The sequence below is a fragment of the Prinia subflava genome, chromosome 4, assembly GCF_021018805.1.
Source record: "Prinia subflava isolate CZ2003 ecotype Zambia chromosome 4, Cam_Psub_1.2, whole genome shotgun sequence".
Lineage (NCBI taxonomy): Eukaryota > Metazoa > Chordata > Aves > Passeriformes > Cisticolidae > Prinia > Prinia subflava.
This window is the reverse complement of record NC_086250.1, coordinates 73,651,770-73,668,049: the sequence shown is the minus strand read 5'-3', so window position 1 is coordinate 73,668,049 and position 16,280 is coordinate 73,651,770. Positions and strand designations below refer to the sequence as shown.

Sequence of the window (16,280 nt, the reverse complement as noted above, 5' to 3'; positions counted from 1 at the left end):
GATCCATAAATCCCACCTGGATCCACAAATCCCATCTCTATCCATGCCCACATCTGCACCAGTGCCAACATCTGGATGGGAGCATCAGTCCCTGAATTTTGGCTCGGCGGAACCGTGACAGTCGGCGGGGGAGGGATCCGGGATCCACCTTGGAATTGTGAATCACGGAATAATTACCCAAAACGGGCCCTGAGCGCCGGAGCTGCAATCAGGGAAATCACAGGAGTTCCAGGGAATTTTAATATCCGGAGGCGTTAATGGGAACAGGTTCAAACAGGGGGATCCATCCGGAATCCAGCCCCACATCCAACCCCACATCCATCCCCACATCTCCCCAGGGCACTCTCAGTATCCCCTGGGATCTCCTGGAGTCTCCTGGGATCTCTCAGTGTCACCTGGGATCTGCTGGTGACACCTTGGATCTCTCAGAATCACCCAGGATCTCTCCATATCCCACAGGATACTCCTGGTATCCCGGGATCTCTGGGTATCCCTGGGATCTCTGGGTATCCCCGGGATCTCTGGGTATCCCTGGGATCTCTGGGTATCCCCGGGATCTCTGGGTATCCCTGGGATCTCTGGGTATCCCCGGATCTCTGGGTATCCCCGGGACCTCTGGGTATCCCAAGGATCTCTGGGTATCCCCGGGATCTCTGGGTATCCCTGGGATCTCTGGGTATCCCAAGGATCTCTGGGTATCCCCGGGATCTCTGGGTATCCCAAGGATCTCTGGGTATCGCCGCACCGTCCGGTCCCCCACAGCCGCTGCCCTCAGATCCCCCCGGATCCAGCAGATCCCCCCGGATCCCCCCGGATCCAGCAGATCCCCCCGGATTCCCCCAGATCCCGGGTCCCCGGCCGTACCTCCCGCTGCATCACGAGCTCCTTGGTGAAGAGCGTGGCCTCCTCGCTGAAGGGCTCCCCCTCCTGCGCCAGCCCCGGCACGTTCCGGGCGCCCCGCGGGCACTCGATCCCTGCGGGAAAACCAGGAGGGGTCAGGACAACCGGGAATGGCAGCTGGGAATGGCAACTGGGAATGGCAACCTGGAATGGCAGCTGGGAATGGCAACTGGGAATGAAAGCTGGGAATGGCAACCTGGGAATGGTACCTGGGAATGGCAGCTGGGAATGAAAGCTGGGAATGAAAGCTGGGAATGGCAACCTGGAATGGCAGCTGGGAATGGCAACTGGGAATGAAAGCTGGGAATGGCAGCTGGGAATGAAAGCTGGGAATGGCAACTGGGAATGAAAGCTGGGAATGGCAGCTGGGAATGGCAACTGGGAGTGGCAACCTGGGAATGGGAACTGGGAATGGAACCCTGGGAATGGAACCCTGGGAATGGAACCCTGGGAATGGCAGCTGGGAATGGGAACTGGGAATGGCAAACTGGGAATGGTCTGGGAGGGAAGGGGACACTGGAAACCAGTGAGATGTGGGGAGCCCCAGGAGGGTCCAGGGGTGGCACAGCCGTGGGAGAGGCTGGAACAGGCTGGGGCCAGCAGGGATGGGGACAAAGGGACAAGGAGAGACTGGGACACAGGGATGTGTCCTCAGGGGGGGGGGACAAGGGGGCAAACAGGGATGGGGACACAGGGACACATCCAGGCCCCCATCCAGACCCCTCTGTCACAGCCGCTCCCCTGCCCCCTCTCCCGCTGTCCCCAGGATCCCCCTGCCCTGGCTCGGAGCAGAGGGAAGTCCTGCATTATTAATGATCATTTACATAATTTGCATAATGAATGAAGTGCCGGGAATTGCAGCTCCGAGCCGGAGCCACGAGTGAGGAGGTGACACATCCCCAGGGCCACATCAGTGTCACCAATACCCAGGGACACGAGGACACAGCTCCTGCTGGAGCGCCCAGGGCCTGTCCCGAGGGACAACGTCCCTGTGCCAGCAGGTCCTTCCTCATCCTCATCCTCATCCTCATCCTCATCCTCATCCTCATCCTCATCCTCATCCTCATCCTCATCCTCATCCTCATCCTCATCCTCATCCTCATCCTCATCCTCATCCTCATCCTCATCCCCATCCCCATCCCTGGCCCTGTTTTATCCCCGTCCTGTCCCCATCCCATCCCCATTCCCAGGCCGTGCTGCCTTCAAGGGAAGCCATTTCCAGGGAACTCAGCAGGAGCTTCCCAGCCCTGTCCCTGCCCTTCACGGCACCAACACCCTCTGTCCCCAGAAATGGGGAATTCTGGAAAAGGGGCGTTTCTGGAAAAGGGGCATTTCTGGAAAAGGGGCATTTCTGGAAAACGGGCATTTCTGGGAAACACAGCAGACTGTGGGATGGGGAGCAGGAAATCCCAGGATCTTTGTTAATGAGCTGGAACCATCAGGCCCCTCCAAAATTTGGGATCACCCTGGGGTCCTCCTTCCAGCACTGGGTGGGCTCTGGAATAGCTCTGATCCCAACCCCGGCTCTGATCCTGACCTGGCACAGATCCCAAATTTCTCCAGCAAGGAGCATCCCCCAGTGCCACACTGGGAACGGGAATGAGGAGCTGGAGCTGCCCTTCCTCCTCCAGGGAAGGGACCAGGAGGGCTCATGGACCTCAGTGGAATTTTTTCCCTCAAAGAACAAGGGAAGAGCTGAGGAAGCACCGGAACCCTCGAACTCTGCCAGCTCCCGGCTCCTCCGGACTGGGATCCCGCTCCGGATCCTCTCCGGCCTCTGACGCTTCCCAAACCCACCTGAGGGAAGGTTCTGGAAAAGGGAAAGCTCCAAAGGCTGGGCTTGGCGCGCTCATCCCCCCAGGAATGCTGGCGGGAGAGGGGAGGGGACGCTTGGCACCCGGAAAAGTTCTCCAGCACTTTAAAAATAGCAGCTAATCCCGAATCCGCGGCTGTGCCGCGCTTCCCGGGAAGCCGTGACGGATTAATGAGGGATGCGGCTGGAACTGCTGCAGCCACCGCGCTCCCCTGGGCTTCCCAGAGAATTCCAGCACAATCCTGCCCAGCCGGGGCCGGGGCCGGGACGGAGGGGGGGACGTGGGGCTGCTCCCATCCCGGATCCGGCCCTGCAGGGATGGGGCCGAGAATTCCGCAGCATCCCAGAGCATCCTGCGGCATCCTCAGCATCCCGAGGTATCCCTCGGCATCCCATGGGCATTCCAGAGCATTCCTGGGTATCCCACAGCATCCCTGGGATATCCTGAGGCATCCCAAGGCATCCCGGGGCATTCCACAGCATCCCAGAGTATCCCACAGCATCCCAGGAGGATCCTGCACCAGGATTCCAGGAGGAATTCCTCCCCGGCCCCAGGAACAGACAGAACAGATTTTTCCAGGGAGAATCCCCAGGAGCAAGGACCCTCCCGGCCCTGATTCCAGGGCCTGAGCAGCCCTGGCCCCTCGCTGTGCCAGCACAGGGATCCATCTCCCGCAGGATTCCTGGATTCTGGGAGCAGGGGAGCTGAGCGGGAGCGAGGGGACACCCGGGAGCTGCGGGAGCGGGGCTGGAATGCCGAGGATCCGCTCCGTGGGACAGCCCCACGCCGGGAACGCGCACACGGAAAAACTCCGGATTCCCATCCCCGCCTCCCGATCCCGCAGCTCCCGGGGAAGATTTTGGGCCCCTCGGAGCCACTTGGGCACTCCAACATCTCCAGAGGTGCCCCCTCATCCCTCGGGAATTCTCCCGCTCCCAGCCCCCGCTCCGGGAAGGCGTCAGGCTCCAGAGTTTTGCCGGGAGAGAGGAATTCGGGATTAAACCGGCGCCTGTATTTGCACATATTTATAGTGCTCTGACGGATCTATTTTAGCTGGAAAGCCGGGATGAGCTCCCTCGGGAGCATCCCTGGAGTCACATTTTAAGGGACTTGGCATCTCTTTCTGGTGCTCATTTGCATTTGATATCCATAAAAAAGGCAGGCGTTGATAAAAGGCGGATATTTATCCTATTCCTGGCTTGGCAGAGGAGGGTTGGGAATGGCACCGGGGAGAAATCCAACAAAAAACGGGGAAAATAAGAGCCAGAAGGTCCTGCTGGGATCATGGGATTCAATGGGATGGGACGGTCTTGGGGATCAATCCCTTCTAGAACAGAGCAGGGTGGAGCAGGAATCCCAATGGAGCAGGACCATGGAATGGGAATCCCAATGGAGCAGGACCACAGAACAGGAATCCCAATGGAGCAGGACCATGGAACAGGAATCCCAATGGAGCAGGACCATGGAACAGGAATCCCAATGGAGCAGGACCATGGAACGGGAATCCCAATGGAGCAGGACCATGGAACAGGAATCCCAATGGAGCAGGACCATGGAACAGGAATTCCAATGGAGCAGGACCATGGAACAGGAATCCCAATGGAGCAGGACCACAGAACAGGAATTCCAATGGAGCAGGACCATGGAACAGGAATTCCAATGGAGCAGGACCACAGAACAGGAATCCCAATGGAGCAGGACCATGGAACGGGAATCCCTTCATTGGGAGCAGGAATTCCCATGGAGGAGGGATCTCCAAAGAGGAGAACCATGGAATAGGGACCCCCACAGAACAGGGACCCTCATGGAACAGGGATGGCAGCACCAGGAGATGTCCCAGCATCACTGGGAGCAGGGATGGAGCCCCCACTTCCCAAAGGCTCATCCTGGTGCCGGTATCCATGAGGGATGGAGACAGGACACATTCCCAGCTCTGGGAACAAACGGATGGACAAAGAATCCCTGACTCCATCCTTGCTTCCCCCAGGATAAACCTTCCCTGTGTGGGAGCTCCTCCCACCTTTCCCAGTGTTTGATCCTGGACTGGATCCTTGAAATGCCGATGGAATTCTTCCCCATCCCCACCCTGATCCTTGTTCTCATCCCATCTTCATCCCATTGCCATCCTCATCCCATTCCCACTCTCATCCCCATTCCCCCTCTCATCCCCATCCCACTCCTCATTCTCAATCCACCCTCATCCTATCCCTGTCCGTATCCTCATCCCCACCCCGGTGTTCCCTCCCTTCTCCCCACTTTGTGCTCCCCCTGGTCCCAGGTTTTTTGGGTGGGATCATCCTTCCCAATCCCAACCTCCCCCACCCCTCCCAGCCCGACCCGAGGCAGCTCCAGCGTTAACTGGGACCCCTCACCCCGGGGTCACCAATCCAGGGAATGTTCCCGTGCCAGCCCAGGGGACGCTCCGGTGCTGATCCCAGAACCCCGCGGTGCCAATCCCAGAACTGCACAGTGCCAATCCCAGAACTCCACAGTGCCAATCCCAGAACTCCACAGTGCCAATCCCGGATCCCCACAGTGCCAATCCCAGAACTCCACAGTGCCAATCCCAGGAACCCCGCAGTGCCGATCCCAGATCCCCGCGGTGCCGTTCCCGGATCCCCGCGGTGCCACTCCCGGATCCCCGCGGTGCCGATCCCGGATCCCCGCGGTGCCGCTCCCGGATCCCTGCCGCAGTGCTGTTCCCGGATCCCCGCGGTGCCGCTCCCAGATCCGCGGCGCTCCCGGCTCACCTGCCAGCAGGAAGGTGATCAGGCAGGTCTCCTTGGGCAGGAAGAGCTTCAGGCGGGAGCCGCTGAACACGTACTCCACCACGGCCTCGGAGCGGCCGGCGCGCTGCAGGAACGGCAGGAACTGCTTCGCCTTCTGCGTGTCCTGAGGGAAAACAGGAATTCTGAGACCTCCGGGAATCCCGAGACCCCCGGGAATCCCGAGACCCCTGGGAATCCCGAGACCCCCAGGAATCCTGAGACCCCCAGGAATCCTGAGACCCCCGGGAATCCTGAGACCCCCGGGAATCCTGAGACCCCCGGGAATCCCCGCCTGCCGGCGCCAGGAGCGGGGCTGCTCCCCGTGCCCCAAACATGGCCCAAATCCATCCTAAAATCCCAGATATATCCCAAAACACACCTCAAAACACAGCCAAAAATACCAAATACATCCCAAAATAATCCCAAATACATCCCAAAACACATCCCAAATATATCCCAAAATGCATCCCAAATGCATCCCAAAATATTCCCAAATACATCCCAAAACGCATCTCAAAATATATCTCAAAATACATCTCAAAACACATCCAAAATACATCCAAAAATCCCAAATGCATCCTAAAATAAATCCTGAATATATCCCAAATATATCCCAAATATATCCCCAATCCAGCCAAAATCCATCCAAAATTCATCCCTAAACCCATCCCCAAATCCATTCAAAATCCATCCCAATCTCCCAAATCCATCCCAAATCCATCCCAAACTCCCAAATCCATCCCAAATCCACCCCAGACCCCATCCTAGACCCCGCAGGGCAGATCAGCAGGACAGATCCGGCCCCTTTCCCCGATCCCTAACGGAGCATCCCACAACTCTGCTTTCCTGGGAGCTGCCCCTCCCCACCCCAGCAGCAAAGGGCTCCACAGAAATCCTTGACAATCCTAATTAATTGAGAAAAACTTAACGAGCTCTGCTGGGAGGTGTGGGGATCCCCAGATCCCCTCAGCAGAGCCGGGGAATCCCGGATTCCCACCAGCATTCCAGTGCTGGCTCCCACTCCTTGTTCCCAGGCCATGGGGCAGCTCCCGGTTCATTTATCCAAGGGAAAAAGGGAAAACCCCCAGCAAAGGAAGGGCGCCGTGGGGGTTTTATCCCGCCCATCCCGCCTGCCCGAGGGGATCCTTACTCCGGAGATGTCGGCCACCCTGTGGATCGGCACCTCCTTCTTGCTGTGCAGCCCCTTCCCGTTCTTGATGGCCCTGGAACGGAGAGGGAGCGCCGGGATCAGCAGCTGGCACAGCCCTGTGCCCGCCGGGACAGCCCGGAACGGGCCACGGGACGAGGGCTCTCGGTGAGGGACGTGGAGCTGGAGGGGCTGGAGGGGGGCGCTGGCCGGGCGGGGAAGCAGCGGGACCCTGGAGCTGCTGCCGGAGCCACCCCCAGCGCCGGGCCCAGACCCGGATCCTGTCTCGACACAGGGATGCAGGGCTGGGATGTTCCCCTGGGATGTTCCCTCGAGATGAGGCCACCGAGCTCCGTGTCCCCACTTGGAGCGTCCCCTCCCGCCCCAGGGCCTGGCCTGGGCGTTGGGAAAGGCCGGAGTGTGCCGGGATTCTGGCAGAGCCAACGGGCTGGAGGTGATTCCAGGCTCTCAGAGGAGCTGGGAATGCTGCAGGGATCCCCCAAACTGCTCTGGGCCCTGCACCACAACCTCATCCGGAGTCTCCCATTCCCGCTGCTCCTGGCACTGCCCCAGAGCTGCCGGCTCCTCTGCCTGCTGCCAGCACCATCCCGGATTTGGGATGTGCCAAAGCTCCTGGCATGGATGGGCCACCTCCCCCACCAGCCCCGCTCTGGGACTGGGTGGGAACACCCAGCACCTCCACCTGGGGACATCAGGCTGAACCCCAGCCCCTGGGGCACGGCTCTGGCTCCAGGTGCCAAATTCCAGCCCTGTATCCATCTCCACATCCCAGCCCTGTATCCACCCCCAGGTGCCACATCCCAGCCCTGTATCCATCCCCACATCCCAGCCCTGTATCCATCTCCACATCCCAGCCCTGTGTCCATCTCCACATCCCAGCCCTGTATCCATCTCCAGGTGTCACATCCCAGCCCTGTATCCATCCCCACATCCCAGCCCTGTGTCCATCCCCACATCCCAGCCCTGTATCCATCCCCACATCCCAGCCCTGTATCCATCTCCAGGTGTCACATCCCAGCCCTGTATCCATCCCCACATCCCAGCCCTGTATCCATCTCCACATCCCAGCCCTGTATCCATCTCCACATCCCAGCCCTGTATCCATCTCCACATCCCAGCCCTGTATCCATCTCCACATCCCAGCCCTGTATCCATCTCCACATCCCAGCCCTGTATCCATCCCCACATCCCAGCCCTGTATCCATCTCCAGGTGCCACATCCCAGCCCTGTATCCATCCCCACATCCCAGCCCTGTATCCATTTCCACATCCCAGCCCTGTATCCATCCCCACATCCCAGCCCCGTGTCGCGGTGTCCCGGTGCCCCCTCCGCAGCTCGGAGCTGCTGACTGCCTGCCAGGCTTCCCAAAAGGCACATTCCAGGCGTTGGGAAGGAGGCTCTGAGCAATCTGCCGGCCGCCCACTGCCCGGGCAGGGCTGGGTGGAACGGGAGCAGCTCTCTGGGATGGATCCGCCTTTTCCCCGGCAGCCAGCGCTGCCCGGGAAGGCGCCGCAGCCCCCTCCAAGCTGCTGCTCCCGGCTCTCGGCACCGTGCCGGGATCCGCTGCCAAGGAGGAGCTGAGATCCCGCCATTCCCACCGGGAGCCGCCTCCGGAGCCAGCGGGGCCGGGCAGGGAGGGGTGTCCAGCGCCATTCCAGGGCCAGCGTGGGATGAGGGACAGGGACGTGGGGACACCCGGGGGGCTCCCAGGGCTGGGAATGGTGATCCCTGTGGGCACCGGGATCCAGGATCCCCACGGGATCCTCTCCGTGGGGAGCGGGGCTGTGCACAGCTGGGACACAGCTGGGGACAGACGGACAGCCCGAGGACACGGGGTGGGACAGAGGGACACGGGGAGCTCCGTGTGGGGATGACCGTGAGCCACAGGGAGGGACCGGGGGGACACAGGACAGGAGAGGGGACACAGGGCAGGACAGAGGACACAGGGCAGGGGACACAGGGCAGGGGACACAGGACAGGGGACACAGGACAGGGGACACAGGGCAGGACAGGGGACACAGGGCAGGGGACAGGGGCAGCCCGGGGCCCCGGCACAGCCCCCGGCCCCGCGCTCACCGCGCCTCGGCCGCCAGCAGCTCGTCGTAGTGCGCCGAGCGCTGGTCGTCGTCCTGCCGGTAGCGCAGCACCGTGGCCAGGCCCTTGCTGACCAGCGCCTCCGCGATGTTGCTGCGGGAGCGGGGCTGGGTCAGGAACTGGGCAGGGAGACCCCAGTCCCGCACCCCATCCTGCCCCATCCCATCCCATCCCACCCCAATCCCACCCCAATCCCACCCCAATCCCACCCCATCCCATCCCATCCCACCCCATCCCACCCCATCCCGCCCCATCCCACCCTAATCCCATCCCATCCCACCCCAATCCCATCCCACCCCATCCCATCCCATCCCAAGGGAAGGCCTTGGAGTGACACATCCCAGTTCTCTGGGCACAATGGGGGACCCAAACTGGGTCCATCCCACAGGGAGAAGACACCCAGGAACACCCTAAAAACCCCACCCCCAAAATTCACCCCAAACTCCCCCCCTGCCCCACCCCAAACCCAGCAGGCTCAGCATTCCCAGGCCATGGGAGGCTCCTCCTGGATTTCCCGATCCCATCCCTTTTTTCCAGGAGCATCACTTTTGTCCTGGTTTGGAGGGGGGTCACCCTCCCCGGATTCCCCCCCAGACCCGAGGGGTGCTGGCCTCCAGCCCACGGGAATCTCCTTGATTCCACCATCCCACTTTTTTTCTGGGAAAGAAGTTGGGAACCAGTTTGGGGTGGGGGGGTTGGACAGGGACACCCCCCACCCCCATTTCCCTGGGAGGGGGCTTGGAGCAGCCTCTCCCAGAGAACTGGGATTCCTGAGATCAGCAAGGGGGCCTGTGCAAGGCAGGGATGGATCCATCACATTCCACTGCTTTAAGCAAATCCATGAATTCTCCTTCGCCAGCACATCCCTAATTCTCCTCCAGTCACCGCCCCCCCCCGCTAATTCCCTCCGCATCCCCAAAAAAAGCGGATCTATCCAGAGGATGGAGGGACTGATCCCTTCCCGAATCCCGGGTGTGCCCTTCCCGAGGAGGGGGAAGGGCAAATCCATCACCAGGAGCCGAAATTAGGTCTCGGAGCAGGGGGAGGAATCAAAAAATTCGGGATTGGCGAGCGAGGGAATCGCTGCAGCTGGAGCAGCTGCGGCAGCCTGGGAATGCCGAGCACCTGGAATGGGCACCCCGGGAATGCTCAGGAGGGGGTGGGAGCCGGGGGAGGCCAGGGAGGGCCGGGGTGGCTCCCGGTGGTCCCTGACATTCCCCATCCCACCCCTGACACGTCCCACTGCCCATCCCAGCTGCATCCTGGAAAAGGGTGTGGAAAAACGTCCCCCTGTCCCCTCCCTGGGGCAGCGGAGATCCCGGATGCTCTGGAGTTTTCCCAGCACTCCCAGCCATGAAATCCGGCTGGATTTCACCCAAAACACCCCCACAGGCTGGAAATCCTGGGAAAAGCTAAAAATCTTGGGGGGTTCAGGGGTTTTAAGGCTCAGAATTCCCATGGGGAGCGATCCTGGCAGCCAGGGAAGTGTCCTGGGAGCACTGAGGGAAGGAGGGCAAGGGAGAGGGAGGCAGGGGTAACAGCTGAGAGAAGGAATTCCAGCCCACGAATTCCAGGTCCCCCCATGCCCACCTCCAAACAAAGCTCTGGAATGGAGCTGGAGCTGTGGCCTGGAGGGAAGGAGCATTCCCCCAGTTAATCCCAGATTAAAGACTGGGAATACGGCAGGAAAAATCTCTTTAGGTTGGAAAATGCCGATTTGGGAACTTCAAGCCAAAAATGTCAATTTTTAAGCTCCTCCCGCAGCTTCTTTCCCAAAGGAAGTTTTGGAGGGGTCTCATCCCACCCGAGCTGGTGACCAGCACAGATCGGGATCAGGAACAGGATCAGGATCGGGATCAGGATCGGGGTCAAGGATGCCAAACCCATCCCATCCCCAAAACTCCATCACAAACTGCGGCATCCGGCCCCGCTGCCCCCAGGGAAGGGACCCCCACTCCTGCCAGGAATTGCACCTGGAATTACAGCTCAGGGTGCTCCTGAAGAGTGGGGTTAGGGATTTCTGGGAGCCTTTTTTCCCGAGGATGATGCAGGATGCTGTGGGATGCTATGGAATGGTGCAGGATGCTGTGGAGAACTGCGGGATGCTCCGGGATGCTGTGGAATGCAGCAGCATTCCTAGGGCAGGGATCGGGAGGGGGAAGTGGGATCCCGGGATCCAGGCAGCGACACAAGCAGGCACAGACAGGGATGCAGGCAGGGATCCAGGAGGGATCCAGGCAGGGAAATGGGCAGGATGCGGGCAGGGGTGGGGCTGGGAGATGAGCAGGGATCCAGGTGGGAATATGGGCAGTGATCCAGGTGGGAACACGGGCAGGGATCCAGCAGGAGAGGCTGGGTTTGTGCTCCAGCCCCCCCCAGTTCCCAGTGCCTGGAGCTGGGATCGGAGCTGGGATCGGAGCTGGGATTGGGGCTGCAGCTCCTGCCCTGGCTCCCGCCCCGGCGCTGCCGTGCCCGGAATTCCAAGCAGGCTCAGCCCAGCCCAGATGCCAGGCGGGCACTCCAGGAGGACAAGCCAGGCTTTATTCCCTGCTCCATCCCAGCCTGGCAAAGGCCTCGGGACACAGACCCTGCTCTGTTCCACCCCCGGCATCCCGGGATGCAGCCCCGGGAATGGCACAGGCAGGGCTGGAACATCCCAGGATGCAGCACCGGGAATGGCACAGGCATTGCTGGAACATCCCGGGATGCAGCACCAGGAATGGCACAGGCACTGCTGGAACATCCCAGGATGCAGCACCAGGAATGGCACAGGCAGGGCAGGAACATCCCGGGATGCAGCCCCAGGAATGGCACAGGCAGGGCAGGAACATCCCGGGATGCAGCCCCGGGAATGGCACAGGCACGGCTGCCTGAACATCCCGGGATGCAGCACCGGGAATGGCACAGGCACGGCTGCCTGAACATCCCGGGATGCAGCACCGGGAATGGCACAGGCAGGGCTGGAACATCCCGGGATGCAGCACCAGGAATGGCACAGGCAGGGCTGGAACATCCCGGGATGCAGCCCCGGGAATGGCACAGGCACTGCTGGAACATCCCGGGAATGCCCGGGGCTCAGGGAGCAGGAGAACGCGGCTCTCCCAGCTTTGCAGGGAAGGGAGGGAAGAGAGGGAAGGGAGGGAAGGGAGGGAAGTGCAGCTCTCGCAGCCCCTGGATCAGGGAGGGAAAGGCAGCGCTGCAGCGCTTTGGGCGATCTCCAAAATAGCTGCTACCGGGAAAAAAAACTGGGAAAGCAACCAAGGGCCTATGACAAATCCTCCCTACGCAGCTCCGGAGCCGCTGCCAGCCGGAGGCTCGGCCTATCCACAGGGATGAGCCCCAGGCTCGGCCTATCCACAGGGATGAGCCCCAGGCTCGGCCTATCCACAGGGATGAGCCCCAGGCTTGGCCTATCCACAGGGATGAGCTGGGGGCTCGGCCTATCCACAGGGATGAGCTGGAGGCCCCCCGTGCCCCAAGGAGAAAAGCCTCAAGTTCTGCCCGAGGGGAAGCTGCTCTGGAATTCTCCTACTCCTGCCCCTTCTCGTGGAGAAGGGAAATCAGGGAGGGGTCCCTCGGGAAGGACAAACATCCCGGGATGTACAGTGGGGATGACTCCTCCAAAGCCACCCCGAGACAGCTGGACTGGGGGACGCTCACCCCAATATCCCCAAAGCTGATGCAGCTGTGGGGGAGGTGTGGAGGGACCCCAACGTATCCCACAGAATCCCAGCGCTGGGATGCCGGGAATGGGGGCTGATCCCAGGTGGGGAATGAGCCCCCTCCAGGCACACAGAGCCCTGGCACAGTGTGAATTCCCGGAGGGAATGCCGGGGGGAGCCCCAGCCCCGGGGGTGACTCACATCCCGCCGATGGAGACGGTGGCACACGTGCGCTCCGAGAAGGCCGGGACAGTCTCGGTGGCGCTGCTGGCGGGGCGGATGTAATCCACGGAAACGTTCACCTGGAACAGGGACACGGATCAGGGCCCGGCCAGCCAGGCCTCATCCTCATCCTCATCCTCATCCTCATCCTCATCCTCATCCTCATCCTCATCCTCATCCTCATCCTCATCCTCATCCTCATCCTCATCTTTATCCTCATCCTCATCTTTATCCTCATCCTCATCCTCATCCTCATCCTCACCCTCACCCTCACCCTCACCCTCATCCTCATCCTCATCCTCATCCTCATCCTCATCTTTATCCTCATCCTCATCCTCATCCTCATCCTCATCCTCATCCCATCCTCATCCTCATCCCATCCTCATCCTCATCCCATCCTCATCCTCATCCTCATCCCCATTCCCATTCCCATTCCCATTCCCATCCCTATTCCCATTCCCATTCCCATTCCCATTCCCATTCCCATTCCCATCCCTATCCCCATTCCCATTCCCATTCCCATTCCCATTCCCATTCCCATTCCCATTCCCATTCCCATTCCCATTCCCATTCCCTCTCAGTCTCCAGCCCCTCGGTGTCTCCCTGGCCAGGGAACGGAGCCGTTTCCCAGTGGCTCCAGCACCCCGGAGCTCCCTTCACATCGAACCAGGAGCTTCCAGCAGGACAAGATCCCAGCTGGGATCCCGGGCCCTGCCAGGCGTCCCCAGAGCTCCGTGGGGATCCCGAGCGCGGCGGCCCCGGCACCTCCCGGTTCATGGACACGACGTTCCCGCCGGGACAGAGGACGGGAGCGGCGCCTCCCGCCCCGCCGGGGCTGTTCCCGGGAATCAGCTGCTCCAGTGGGATGGGAAGGGACAGGGCAGGGAGAATCCCAGGCCCGGAACCCCACGGTGTCCCCATGGCCCCGACACAGCGGGGAGGGATTGGGACAAAGCTGCCACTGCCCGGGATCCCAGCCAGGGGTGGGAACACCTCGGGAGCAGATCCTGCTGGATGCATCACCCCCCACGGCACCAGGGTTTGGGATGAGCTGGGACATGCAGGGATCAGGAATCCTGGAATGGCTGGGTGGGAAGAGACCCCAGGGCCCCTGCAGTGCCACCCCTGCCATGGCAGGGACACCTCCCACTGCCCCAGGCTGCTCCAGCCCCAGGGTCCAGCCTGGCCTGGGCACTGCCAGGGATGCAGGGGCAGCCACAGCTGCTCTGGCAATTCCATTCCAGGCAGCAATTCCTGCCCAAGATCCCACCCAGCTCTGCCCTCTGGCACTGGGAGCCATTCCCTGTGTGCTGTCCCTCTGTCCCTTGTCCCCAGCCCCTCTGCAGCTCTCCTGGAGCCCCTTCAGGCCCTGGAAGGTTTCTCTGGATCCTTCCCTCCTCCAGGCATCACCCCCAGCAGTTCCCAGCATCACATCCCACATCTGCAAGTGTCATTTCCATGCCAATCTCAATCAATCTGCCTCTCCAGGGAAGCTCCATCCTCGATGCCTTCCCGGTATCCCGGGAATACCCCAAGGCTCTGGGGTAGAGGGGGTGACACGGGGGCAACGTGGGGATCTTTGGGGACACCCCAGTGCTGCCGCCTCAGGGCCAGACCCGTCCTCTCTGGACTCTCCCCAGGCCCGTTCCCATTCCTGTTCCCGCTCCTGTCCCCGTTCCGCATGGCCGGAGCCGCGCTGAGCCAAAGGCAGCCAGACAGGCGAGGCAGGAGCATCCCCGAGCCCCTCCAAAGCCTCGGCTCATCCCAAAAATCACTCATTAAACCAACATCAAAATGCAAAAAAGGCTGGAGCGTCTGGCAGGGCGCCGGAGCCGCGGCTCCTCCGTGCGGAGAGGGGGCTCCGGCAGGAAAGAGCCAATTAAGGGGAGCGGTTACAGCGATTCCCCGCAGCAAAGCTCCCGTCGGAACCACTGGAGGGGAAAAAGAGACGCCGATTACTGCGAGAGGCAGGTTGGGAATTCAGCTGCTCCGGGGCTCCCGAGATGTCTGGCTCGGGAGCGGCTGGCGTGGGAAACACCTGGCTGGGGATGCGGCACCGGGAACGGGGAGCGGCGGCGGAGCCGGGGGGGACGGGGGATCCCAGGGCTGGGAGGGATCCGGGGAGGAGTCAGGAGAGATGGGATGGGATAATGGGATAATGGGATGGGATGGGATAACGGGATGGGATGGGATGGGATGGGATAACGGGATGGGATGGGATGGGATGGGATAACGGGATGGGATAACGGGATGGGATGGGATGGGATAACGGGATGGGATGGGATGGGATGGGATGGGATGGGATAATGGGATGGGATGGGATGGGATGGGATAATGGGATGGGATAATGGGATGGGATGGGATGGGATGGGATAATGGGATGGGATAATGGGATGGGATAATGGGATGGGATGGGATGGGATAATGGGATGGGATAATGGGATGGGATAATGGGATGGGATGGGATGGGATGGGATAATGGGATGGGATAATGGGATGAGATGGGCTGGGCTGGGATGGGATAATGGGATGGGATGGGATGGGATAATGGGATGGGATAATGGGATGGGATGGGATGGGATGGGATAATGGGATAATGGGATGGGATGGGGATGCCCCGTGTTGTGTCCCGCTGTATCCCACTGCTCCGGATCTGCCCAGGGGCAGGAAGGCTGCACAGAGGGGTCTGGGCAGGTCGGATCCATGGGACAGGGACAATGGGATGAGGTTCCACAAGGCCAAGTGGAGCCCTGGCCCAGCCTGTGGCTGCCCCTGCACCCTGCAAGTGCTCAAGGCCAGGCTGGACAGGGCTTGGAGCCACCTGGGATAGGGAAAGGTGTCCCTGCCATGGCAGGGCTGGAACCATTCCATGGTTCCATGAATCCCTTGGATCACACCAAGCCCACGGAACACTCAGGACATGGAAAGCTGGGAAAGGCCCTGGGGGTGCTGCTCAGCTGCAGGGACCCGGAGCTGCAGGGACAAGGCCCAGGATCATCTGAGGGCAGGGCAGGGTCCGTGAGACCCCACACGTGGCACTGGCACCCCACAGCTCCGGGACGGAAGGTGAAGCATTCCCGGGATCCCAGGGTGACGCGCCCACGCAGGGACTGGGAAGGGCTGGCCGGGGCTGGGGGTGCAGGGACCCCCCCGGCCCCCCGGGCTCCGCTCCCCCCGGAGCCGCCGGAGCCGCGCCTGGGCGGCTTTCCAAGGTCAGCTGCAGTCAGGGTGGATTAAATCACTCCGGCAGCTCCGCTCCCGGGAGCGCATCCAGCCCGGAACAGCGGCACCGCACGGGCTCCGAGCAGCCACCGCCGCCAATGTCACCCACGGGGACCCACGGGGACCCACGGGGACCCCACGGGGACCCGGCACTCCCACCCTGGATCACCAGCACAGAGCTGGGGCGCCAGGACGTGGGGAGAGCAGCACAGGGTCCCCAGGATGTGGGGAGAGCAGCACGGGGTCCCCAGGACGTGGGGAGAGCAGCACGGGGTCCCCAGGACGTGGGGGAGCAGCACGGGGTCCCCAGGATGTGGGGGAGCTGCACGGAGTCCCCAGGACATGGAGAGAGCAGCATGGGGTCCCCAGGACGTGGCCCCTGGCCTTGTCCCCAGGGTCACAGTCCCAGCAAGGCTGTTCCCAGCTCCT

The 16,280-nt window shown here is 61.4% G+C and overlaps 1 protein-coding gene across 1 annotated transcript in view; it reads right to left on the bottom strand.

Annotated features, from left to right (window-relative positions):
• Positions 1-16,280, bottom strand: part of SND1 (staphylococcal nuclease and tudor domain containing 1) — a 76,418-nt gene that overhangs the window by 16,194 nt on the left and 43,944 nt on the right. The window contains 5 exon segments of the mRNA XM_063397217.1: positions 865-974; positions 5,465-5,606; positions 6,633-6,705; positions 8,728-8,838; positions 12,609-12,709. Coding sequence (XP_063253287.1) covers positions 865-974; positions 5,465-5,606; positions 6,633-6,705; positions 8,728-8,838; positions 12,609-12,709 — 537 coding nt within the window.